Source organism: Festucalex cinctus, chromosome 2 (assembly GCF_051991245.1).
Source record: "Festucalex cinctus isolate MCC-2025b chromosome 2, RoL_Fcin_1.0, whole genome shotgun sequence".
Classification (NCBI taxonomy): Eukaryota; Metazoa; Chordata; class Actinopteri; order Syngnathiformes; family Syngnathidae; genus Festucalex; species Festucalex cinctus.
In genome coordinates, this window is record NC_135412.1 from 16,914,000 (window position 1) to 16,926,331 (window position 12,332).

The following is a 12,332-nucleotide window of genomic DNA, read 5'->3' on the forward strand; positions in this document are numbered from 1 at the left end:
TAATAATAATAATAATAAGCACCAGATGCTACAGCTTCAAATGCATACATTTTCCTGCATTACCTAAAATAAGTGTGGAAGAAAGTGTTTTGTTCTTTGTGCATTTAACACCTGCCTGATGGGGAATGGCTGTGCTGTGAATGCAGTGGGCCGGATGACCCTGAAATAACTGCTGCCATCTGTTGATGCTGTGTTTTCACCAGCAAGTATGACAGGACCCCTGCTTGTGTAGGATTTACTCCCCGATGTAAACAACTGACAGAATCCACAATTCGTTCGTTGGGATGCGTCCTTAAATCACTCACTGGCAGCATGACAACAGGAATTGCTCCTCTCAGACAATAGAGGGTGCTGTGCACACATATCAAGCAGCTGGCTTGTCAGGGCATTTTTTTCTTCCAATAAGCATGGGACACTTTCACATTCTTCAATTTATCTAACACAATAAAAACCAATCCAATCCTAAAAGATAAACCACTAGTCACAAGTTTTAGAACACTACATTTTTTCAAGTTCAATGATTGAACTTGTAAAATGAGTTGCCACATGTTAAAAAATAAGAGGCAAGATGACTCTAAAACTGAAAAATAATTTACATTTTAGAAATCCCATCAAGATTCAGAAATTGATTTATTCCAGAAAGGATATTCAGCTGACAGTTCTCTGTTCCATACACGTACAACATCATTGAACATCCAACTAACACTCAACTCTCAGTCATCAATGAATCAGTTGAACCAAAGCTTTATCAGCAACGTAACCTTTACATATATAAAATGCAAATAAGTAATCAAACAAGGAAAACGAATGAATAAATAGGATGATAATATATAAATAAATAAAGTGCTGAAGCACAAATCTACTCGTAAAAATTGACATTCATCAACCTGAAAACTGAAGAGTTTGAGCAGCCATTTGTTTTCCTTGGCGGTGCGCAGTATCGCCGCCTTGTGGCCTATAAAGCAAATCCAACAGACATGACTTGCATGCGCTGCCTGCTTCGGAATTGCGGCAGTTTCCGAAGGCAATTGTGGGAGTCCACAAAAAGCGCCAAAGCTGCTCCATTGAAAAACTATTGCACTATTCATTGCTCGATATCTCAGCTGGCTTACGCTGCAAACACGTGGAACACGGAATGCTGAGTATGTCAGGACTCTCACGGCATTGCGCAAATATTCCACATGTACAATTGAATTAAGATTGTTTTGCTGCCGAGCCCGATGACGGTGATGCATGACTGCTTTCCAACGTGCGGGTCATCAAGAGGTCAAACTCACTCAATCTACCTTTACCAATTATGTGGCCAGAAACAAAAGCTCATGGAAAAATGGTCGACTTTGTTCTCATGAAGTACAGTAGGTACAATGGAACAAAATATATCCATCCATCCATTTTCTTAACCGCTTACTCCTCACAAGGGTCGCGGGGGTGCTGGAGCCTATCTCAGCTGGCTTCAGACAGTAGGCGGGGTTCACCCTGAACTGGTTGCCAGCCAATCGCAGGGCACACAGAGACGAACAACCACTCACATGCACAAGCACACTTAGGGACAATTCAGAGCGCCCAATTAACCTGCCATGCATGTCTTTGGAATGTGGGAGGAGTCCGGAGTACCCGGAGAAGACCCACACAGGCACGGGGAGAACATGCAAACTCCACCCAGGAAGGCCGAAGCCTGGACTCGATGTAACAAAATACAAATAAATCATATTCAGTTCATTCCTGGATAGTTGGGTATGCAAATAGAGTATTATAGAATAGAATATTTTGTTCGCACATCAAACCTCCTTTCTTCTTTTATTACCTTAACAACATTAAAACCTGTTTCATTTCTAAAAAGTATGTTTAAACTCATTCACTGCCTTTGACAAGTATACTTGTCAATTGTATTTTTTAGAGCGGTGCTAAATGGGGGCGAATCTGAGCATGCTCCACTGTAAATATCAAACTTGGAAACAACTTTACTGATGCCCAACCACCGGTAGATGACATCATTGCCCCATTTTATAGGAAATAAACACAGTTTCAGAGTCCATGGGAGAAATGGCTGTATTTTGGCAAACCTAAATTTTTCTGCTGTCAATTATAAAAGAACGGGACGGGACAAAAAGTAGGGAGTCTATTCTGTTATTTGGTAGATTCGGTTTATATATAATTATTGAATGTGAGTATTGGAAATGTAAAAATTTTCTATAATGACTGGCAGTGAATGAGTTAAAATTATTCTAAGCGACTGTAACATTCTGCACAGTTTGGACATTAACACAATCCTTAATTGTACATCAATAAAAAATAAAAATAAAAAATAAATAAAAATAAAAAAACAATAAAAAAAACAGTACTTCAGTAATAAATTAATAAAATTAATCTCAGCAAATGTTTGAAAGCAAACAGTTCCATAAGATTATAGTGGACTAGAAATTGTGATTCACATTTTTTTTTCCCCAAATTTTTGTTCAATATTTATTTTTGCTTGTTTTTTTTTCCCATTTACCCCTGTTTTTGTGGGAAAATACAGATTCTTTATCAGTCGTTATTTGGAAGACTTTTGGGGGTTCATTTTGTATTTGTCTTTAATTTTCTAAAGCATTTCTATGAGCGTCAACTTCTGTATATGTGGATTTTCTCTATTCACGAGCCAGCCCAGTCTCTATCCCCCACAAATAGTGATCGGGGGTCCACTCTCTGTACATGCAAAAGTATTATCCTCCAAAATTAAATACAACTGAACTGTACTTAACAAATGTAGCTGACTGCAGTGATAAAAAAAAAAAAAAAAAAAGTTTAAGCTACTGAAACAATATGTATTATGAACTTTTAATTCAGTGATGGTTTTGCATACCACTAGAGGGAGCCAATATCTGAAAATCATTGCTGTGTGACATGAAATAAACGTGAAATAGATGTTGAACAGGACTTCCAAAACACACACGCACGCACGTGCACACGCATTACGCACAACTTGATGTTTCCTTTGTTGCCAAGATACTCCGAATGTTAAGAAAGAAGGCTTCTGTCCAGCTTTTTCTCGAGAATAACATCCAAATCTCATTTGCTGCTTCGGTTTCTCAGCATTCCTGCCAATTGACTCAGCCAGGGCGCGTCTATTCGACTACATGAGCCAATCGCGGACATTTTCATTAGAACAAGGCCTTTGGTCAAACACTCAATGTACATAAGACCTCCTGTCCAAACAGTGAAAAGTACGAGGCTCCAAAGTGTCACGAGGTCATAAACTTTATCCGATTGTTTCTTGCTCTTCTGACCTCATGGATGTGTGAGAGATGATTTTAATAAACAGTTTCATCACTTTGCTATTTCTGCACTCTGAGTGAAAGAGAATTTTTCTCAGTAACCTTCAACACACTCAACAACTATAGGACACAAGTGGTACAGCAATGACTTCTTGAAGTATAACATTACTCATAATATATTACATTGTGGAAGTAACGTCGCTAACACTGGCTGCACTATTTATGTCATGTTTTGGCCTTTCTTGTTTCCTCGAGCCTTCTGTGATATCCAAACAAACAAAGACGAGTCTGTCCGATATGTTACGATGGACAAAAGTAGATTACAACAAATGTGCATGAGATTCATGCGTTATATTTGCACAGTGCAAACAGTGTGCGTTAGCTGCTTTTCTCCTGGGAAAAAGTAGATGAACTTGATGTACCGGTTTGTTTGTGCCAAAGGGGGGAAGAAATATTGCTTCTCACTCCCTCTCGTCTAGTGATCAAACATGAGCTGGTTTGGAAATGGATATCAGGAAACTCTAGACCCCGTGGTATGCAAACTACGGCCCGGGGGCTATTTGCGGCCCGCCGTCCATTTTTTAGTGGCCCGCGACACATGTTAAAAATGTCATTTGACTCAGTTCAAATAAAATAAAAACAAAAATGTTTGGAGATGGTCAAAGTAAGAAGGGAGGGTGTCAAAAAACACAGGTGCTATTAAAGGTTATTTTAGTTAACTAAAACTAACGAAATAACTGAAACTAAAATTCAAAAAACAATTTCGTTAACAAAATAAAATAAAAATGAAAATGATTTTTTTTAAAACGAAAACTAACTGAAATTACGGTTTATGTTTACAAAACTAACTAAAACTATAATTATAGCAAAAATGTACTTCGGTTTAGTCTTTGGTGTGATTTTTTGTAGATTTATTTTGAATAATGACGTTTGAAAGTATGTTACTCAGAAGTGACGTAATCTAGCAACAGCCAATAGAAAAGCACCTTCAGATGATGTCGCTCCCATGGTGTTTTTTAAATATTGCGCACAAGTAATACAAATAAGCTAATACTAATACTGAAACTAACTAAAACTAAGCATTTATTACATAACTAGAACTAATAAAAACTAACAGAACCACCCTGAAAACTAATAAAAACTAACTAAAATTAAAAACTAAAAATTCCAAAACTATAAAAATGGTTTATATACTGTAGCATTCTTCTAATTATGCAAAAGCACAAATAAATTATTTGTACAATTTTTAGGACTAAACACAATTTCTCTTCATAACATTATGTGGCCCTTGCATCCTTCTGATTTTCTGTATGTGGCCCTCAAATGAAAAAGTTTGGACACCCATACTCTAGACCAAAGTCGTCCATTTAAATGCTAGCAAACAATGTAAAACGCCATAGAGTGCTAACAATTGAATTGAAGCAAAGAATGTTTTTTCATTATATTATATTTCATTACACTTTTATGTTAACAAGAGTATGAAAACTTAGAAGAAAAAATTATTGTACCTTTAGAACAGACATAAAATTTGCAATCCAGTGCACTTGCGACGTGCATTTAGCTAGCTCGCTATGCCTACACCCCAAGAATATATCTTCCCTTTGGATTGTCTGCTGACATGGCTGCTTTAGAACGCCTCATTGTATGGTTTGAGTGCATGCATGCCACAGAGAGGAAGAGTGGGGAGAGGAAAATGATTTTTAAAAGTCTGACTTGACAACTAGTGTGTGGTGTGGCCACTTGAGAAAGCCTCATTGTCGCACCATAGAACCCAGAGGGATATATTGCAGCTATTGGACGCTTTAACTGAGCAAGTCATGGTTTTAGCACATTTGTGAAGAAGAGTGGAGAAGTGGTGAGAACCGGCCTGATTTTTCACAATTTTGACGCCTCATTGAATATACTCAATCTTTTTAACCATTCAAATTTGTCGGGGTTGTTAACAACAGTCTTGTCTGTGCTCTGCTACATTTAACGGTACTTTAAATGGTCTGCAGTCAAAATCCAAATGTGTTTTCATGTGACATGTTCAAACGGAACTAACAACGCAAGCAAAAACCATTTTACTATTTGTGCCTGAAAATGCGTGAGAATGGAACATACAGTAGATGCAGTCAGCACACAGAAGGAAAACAAGCTCGAACTGTACAAGAGACTGAATGAGCCTTTTGACACCGTGTTCTCATTTAGCTCCACTACAACTTCTAGTACAGCATGCGAAATGTGCACATGCACACACACAGCAGAATCACAACAAACAAACACATCATGCGACCATTCAGGCGGCAGGTATCAGATGTGATGGTCAATTTTGATAGGGTGTGCATTTAAACAGCTGACATCATAAAGTATTCAAGTACAAGAGTTGAAACAGTAATTCTCCTTTTACCTGTCTTTTTTAGTATCTGTACTTAAGGACCGTGTGAGTACTTATGCCAGCTCTGAAAAATGTTAATTTACGTTAGTTGACACTAAATATATTTTGTGTAATGTCAGAAAATACGTGTAGAGCAAGGTTATTTTAGTTAACTAAAACTAACGAAAAAACTAAAACTAAAAGTCAAAAAACAATTTCGTTAACGAAATAAATTAAAAACAAAAATGCTTTCCAAAAAACGAAAACTTAAACTACATTTTATGTTTACAAAACTAACTAAAACTAACTATAATTATAGGAAAATGGCCTTTGTTTTTGTCTTTGGTAATTGATTTAATGCATGAAATGTGATTTGAAGTAGATTTATTTTGTTATTAACAGAAGTGATGTCATCTAGCAGCAGCCAATAGAAAAGTACCTTCAGATGACGTCACTCCTCTGGCGTTTTTTAAATATTGCGCACAAGTACAGTAATACAAATTTCTTTTAAAAACTAAAACTAATACTGAAACTAACTAAAACTAAACGAAAACTAAGCATTTATTAAATAACTAAAACTAATAAAAACTAACAGAACCACCATGAAAACTAATTAAAATTAACTAAATTAACTCATTCACTCCCAAAGACTTATTTATACGTATTTTAAGTTTTTGCTTGCTAGAGTTTTTGTATGAAGGCTTTGATGCAGTTTCTGACCTGAAGTGGAAGCTTAAAGCGATGGTAGTTATTAAAAAAAAAAAAAAAAAGTGTGCTTCATCTGTTTCATTAATGAAAAAAAAACAACAACTTAAAAACATGTAAATACGTCTTTGGGAGTGAATGAGTTAAAGAAACAAAATCAAAACTAAACTAAAATGAAAATTCCGAAACTATAATAATAACCCTGGTGTAGAGCCAGTTGAACACAGTTTTGAGCATGAAAATTCTTTGCAGTTGATCTTTCAGATATGCGATGACGTCGCTCGAAAGCAAACCATCCCATTTTGTCTCGTGATACACGCGGCGCTGGCATACAACACAAAGGATTACTGTATAATCCAATGCCAGCTAATTAGCAGCATGAAAAAAGAAAGCTCCAAATCTGGCCCAGTGTCTCGCCGTCGACAGATGGTTTGAAAAGCCTGCAAGTGGGTAAATATGCAAGGTGGACTGGCTGAGTAGGCGCTGAAGGGCCCTCGCCTCGGCCTCCATCTCCTGTTTGTTTTGCCTCTGCCCTTGGAAATGCACTTGAATGGCCTCCTGTCCTCGAGTAGTCCTGCCTCACAGTCTAATCATCTTTTGTCATGCCAAAAAAAAAAGAAAAAAGAAAAAAAAAGCCCGACACACTCTTCCTTGGTACAATAAGTGTCAGGCATGAGGACTTCGAATGGGCGACAGCCGCCCGTTTTTTCTTTCAAACAGCAGGCACAGACCAACTTTGTAGCTTTTGAATGTGAATCGAGGTTTGCTGCAGAGTCTTTGTGAGCATGACTGTGTTTACGTTGAGTCACTTTGGAATTGGAGCTAGTGTTCTCACTATCGAATATTTTTAGAATGGATTGATCTGTTAATTATTCAACTAATCGGATTCATTTTAATTTTGTATCAACGTGTGTTACAAAAGCATTTTTTCTTTTTTCGGGATTACTGTTTGTTAACCAGTGATTGGTGATTATTTTGTACTTCATATTCGTATAGTGATTAAAAGAAAGGAGATTGATGTTGTACTGTTAACCTGTTCAGTCATTGCTTTCTAAAGTAAAAACAGATGTTTTCAAATGTCTCATTTTGATTAAATACAGAAGATGATCAGTCTTCTTTCATGAAGGACTACAGAAATCAGTCAACAATTACTGTTGATATGATGAAATCAGAGGATTTGGACCATTTTGAATTAAACAATTACGAGATTACTTGTTGATTAATTGTTTAATTTTGACAGCTCTAACAAGAGGCATCCAAGAAATGACATAAGCAAACATATGTCGTCTTTCACACTTACATGCTGTACATTTTCCATGCACACATGTTCACACATTCCATGTCACGTTTGACCTATGCCCAGAACATCCTCATAATTTATCGGCTATATCAAATTATGAACTCTAGATGTATTTGAAATGTATTAATAGCATGTCTGGCATTTAAACATGCATGGATTATCATCATTTTTTTTATGTTGCGTTATTGCGCGTAGACTATTTTCTTTTGAGGTGGCTACATGCAACAAGCAAATAGCACCAATTTGGTGGAATATCTCTAACAGGATCAATGTACACAAACTTTGGAGCTCCTGTACAAAAAAAAAAAAACTTTTAAAAAATATTAATTTTTGCGTATTTTAGCTCATTTTCGGTCCTCTTTAAGTGTACCCTAAATATTTATAGGGTACATTCAAGGATATCTTTTACTGCTGTAAAAAGTCAAAACGGGTCAAATTTTGACCCAAAATTGTGTAAGGGTTGAAAAAAAAAAAGATTTTTGTCATCTAAATGAGACTGAATTCTTCCTGTATGCCGTCATGACGCCAAGCATCACATTGTTGATGTCGCATGACGGTGTTGCCCTCCCCGAGGCAACAGAGCAAGCATTGAGCTCTTCTGAGGAGAGCGCTCGTACGTCTGTTGAGTTCACCAGCAAGTGCTCATCAGAGAATTTGCTGCACGCTCTTATCATGCAAGCATGTGACTGGACTGCACGCTTTCAAACTGCATTAAAACTTTGCATTGAAATCATCCCAAACACGGGTTCATATCTGACATTGTTATTGTAGCCAAGCTCTGTGAGCGACTGCACGGAGAAAATCACGTTTTGTCCTGAAAAGTAGAACCAGAACCAGAACCAGAACCTTCCTCAACACCTTCACAATACAAGCAGGAGCAAACTTCAGTTCAAAACAAGAGCAGAGATAAGAATTGTGAAGAATTAAGAGGTGTGTCCTTGTGCTTTTCAGATCAGATTTGAATGAATGAGCCATCAATCGCTGTATGTAAAATGGTGTCTGCTGTCAGTGACAATCGCTCACTCTGATTGGCTGTTAGCTTGCAAATGCAAATCGGCATCAGAAAGAAGAACACTGAAATAGTACACAAAAGCAAAGCAAACAGCCAATCAAATAGCATCGTCGAGTAAAATAAGCTCGGCAAAATGTTGCTTTTTACTTGGACTTGATCCTGCTTGTATTACACAGCAAAATTGGCAATGTTAATTCAACACCTATACAGAGTTACATTTAGCACTTCTAAAGTCTCGACATTGGTCCACACTAAATACAGATAAACAACACTTTTGAGCATGTCAAATTGTTTACAATGAGATGGAGTTAAAACAACCCTGATGCTAGTCAAAATTTTAACACTGAAAACAAGTTGCTTTCATTAACACTACAAATGTTAATATGAACTAATGAATGTGTTAAATTAACATGGCCAGAGTTGAAAATACAAAACTTTTCCGTTTTTGCTGCGCAGAGTCTTGTGTGAATGAAAGACTTTATGAAAGTCAGCACTTTCCAGCTAGGAGAAAAATGGTGCTGACTCATCTCTCTCAAACTCGAGGAGTGCAGGTGCGAAGGCGGAGCTTAATTACATCTGCTGAGTTAATCTAACATTTGGGCAATCTACTCCGGTGTCCAGAGTAGGTGTTAAAATTAATGCTAAAATTACACTTGAGTAGTTCAACTACTTAAAATTTAACCCTGAAATTTTAACACTCCAATTTTTGCTGCATTTGAGAGCTGGTCTGAGCCATTAAACTCCACTGCTGAAAATCAGCTGGCCGTGAGTGCACCTGTTCACTGTCTGTAAAAAGTAGTATAGTAAAAGTTCTGAGTCTGACACACACCAGGTTTCTGAGCTTGTTGAAGTTTGCTGTACAAGCACATAACATTTAAAGCTTAAACTCAACTAACCGCTGAGGAGAAATCTGCAGTGATCAACATGATGGCAATCCAAACGTGGAGGCGCACACAGACGCGCGCACAAGCACGAGAATGTGCAAAGTCATCAAAACCTGAGTCAGTCCGAGCCACCAAACCCAAAACACGTCCTATCATCACAAGCTTCACCAGACTAAACGTGCGAGTCCTGCTCTTACCCTCCATAGGCTCCGAAAGTGAAACTCCTCTTTCTTTGCGGCATACCTGCTGACACACGACAGCGAGTGACTGAGACTGAGTCCAATGAGAACTGAATGGACTCGTGTCACGACTCTGGCGGAGCGCGCGTGTGTGAGCGTGTGTGCTTGCGTCCACTCCCCCCCCACCACCACAGCTGGGCCTAACATGATTCTTCCTTGCTTAGCTCCACGCCTTCTTCACAAACAGGGAGGGAAAGCGGATGAGGGGCATTACATGGGCTGGGGGTGCTGACACTGCTAGTCTCCTGGGAACCAAAAGTGGAGTGGCATGAGAGGCTTTCTCTTTTTCACACTCAGTTGGGGACCTTCCTAAATTCTAATATTTATCCATGAAAATGAATTCATTTATTTCCAGCAGTAAATTATGTCAATTTCGTCGTGTTTCTAGTACATTTGTAGATGTTTTTTTGTTTGTTTTTTTGTCCAATCAGATTTCAGCCCTGATGTGTTGCCATGCCAATTTAATCTGCAATCTTTTTTTTGTTTTGTTTTTTGAACCAATCCGATTTAAAATCTACAGAGCCCCTAAGGTGACATGGTAGAAAAAAAACAACAACTTTGCGTTCCCTCGCAAAACATTTTGCGTTCCCTCGCAATCTTTGCGAGGGAACGCAAAGATTGCGTGCCCTCGCAAAAAAACTTTGCGTTCTCTCGCAAAGATTGCGAGGGAACGCAAAGAACGCAAAGTTGTTGTTTTTTCTACCATGTCACCTTAGGGGCTCCGTAAAAATCTGCCTCACGGGCCATGATGTCAGCATTTTTCCATCCTCTGATTGGTGGGTGTCAAGGTTATTTTATTTAACTATCCATCCATCCATTTTCTTGTTTTCTTGTTTCTTGCTTATTCCTCACAAGGGTCGTGGGTTTAGTTAACTAAAACTAATGAAAAAACTAAAACAAAAATTCAGAATTTTTTTTTTTAAAGGTGCAGTCTGCCGGTTTCACTCAGGAAAATGCACTTTTTAAATACAGGATTTAAACAAAAACTACTTCTCAATGTACCGATCTGGGCTTTTCTTCACGTGTGGGGGTGATTTTGTCCTAAACCCCCACCTCCCCAGCCTGTATTTTGTCATTTTGTGTTTGTTTTGTCAACAGCGGGACGTTTCAGTGGAAAGACAGTGTTTACACCCCTCCAGCCAATCGCAGAGCGGGGGGGTGGCGTGTCGCAAACGGGGCCGGGCGAACGTGTCAGCTGCATGACGTCACTCCCGCGGCAATTTGAAAGAATGCACTGATTTTTTTCTTCACTCACTCATTCACCCACGTAAGCTTCTGTGAGTGAGTGAGTGAGTGAGTGAGTGAGTGAGTGAGTGAGTGAGTGAGTGAGTGAGTGAGAAAAAATAAATAATCCGTGCGTACTTTCAGATTGCCGCGGGAATGGCGTCACGCAGCCGACACGTTCGCTCGGCCCCGTTTGCGACATGCCACACCTCACTCTGCGATTGGCTGGAGGGGTGTAAACACTGTCTTTCCACAGAAACGTCACACTGTTTACAAAACAAACACAAAATTGCAAAATACAGGCTGGGGAGGTGGGGGTTTAGGACAAAATCACCACCAAAGATTAACATAAACCCAGTTGTCTAGACTGAGAGAAAGTTAAAGTGTGTACATCCTGTATTTAAAAAGTGCATTTTCCTGAGTGAAACCGGCATACGGGGCCTTTAACTAAATAACATAAAAACGAAAATGCTTTTTAAAAAACGAAAACTAACTGAAACTACCGGTACATTTTATGTTTACAAAACTAATTCAAAGTAACTATAATTATAGCAAAAATTTCCTTTGTTTTAGTCTTTAGTATACTCCGGTCTCCTCCCACATTCCAAAGACATGCATGCCAGGTTAATTGGGTGCTCCGAATTGTCCCTCGGTGTGCTTGTGAGTGTGGATGGTTGTTTGTCTCTGTGTGCCCTGCGATTGGCTGGCAACCAGTCCAGGGTGTACCACACCTACTGCCCAGAGCCAGCTGAGATAGGCGCCAGCACCCCCCGCGACCCTTGTGAGGAATAAGCGGCCAAGAAAATGGATGGATGGATAATGTAGAACAGTCATCTGCTCTGTATATTTATAGTTGTGAGCATTAAGGGACCCAAAAAATAAGTTATTTTATTCATGATATTTTTAATTAATCAGCTTATTAATCACTTAACAGAATTGGTATTAACCTAAAAAAATAATAATAATAATAATCCATATCAGTTGAGCAATCATGTGTTTTGTTTTGTTTTGTTTTTTGTTTTTTTTTGCTTTTTTTTGGCACTGGCTGCACGAACCAAAGAGTTGAACTGTAATAACGTGAAACACACACGCAAAGAGCCACTTTAGGAAGAGGGTCTTTTTCTCCGTCAATATTTATCCTTCATGGCAATGAACGCACTGCCTATTGCAACTGTATACTTTCTAAATATTTTCCATATACTTGAGTGAACAAGAGCGCACACACAAGCGGATATTTGGAGAGTTTGCAGAGGAAAGGCTGAAGCGTGCAAGCATTCAAAGGCCAATTGTGCTTTGAAGTGAGTATAGGAAGCAGGCCTTTACTCACCTTTCGCTTTCCTCTGTGCCATTATATAAAA

The 12,332-nt window shown here is 38.5% G+C and overlaps 1 protein-coding gene across 10 annotated transcripts in view; it reads right to left on the minus strand.

The window, feature by feature from the left end:
* The window catches only part of rap1gapa (RAP1 GTPase activating protein a), a 70,656-nt gene that overhangs the window by 49,248 nt on the left and 9,076 nt on the right, over nucleotides 1-12,332 (minus strand). For 5 of the 10 annotated variants that reach the window (XM_077513370.1, XM_077513381.1, XM_077513376.1 and 2 more), the window contains exon 1: nucleotides 9,709-9,833. The exons of 2 other annotated variants lie outside the window; for them this stretch is intronic. In XM_077513370.1, the coding sequence (XP_077369496.1) occupies nucleotides 9,709-9,752 (44 nt within the window). In that variant the 5' untranslated portion in view covers nucleotides 9,753-9,833. Of the gene's footprint in view, nucleotides 1-9,708; nucleotides 9,835-12,332 lie in introns of those variants that run through there. 3 more of the 10 variants (XM_077513382.1, XM_077513374.1, XM_077513369.1) reach the window with 1 other exon arrangement.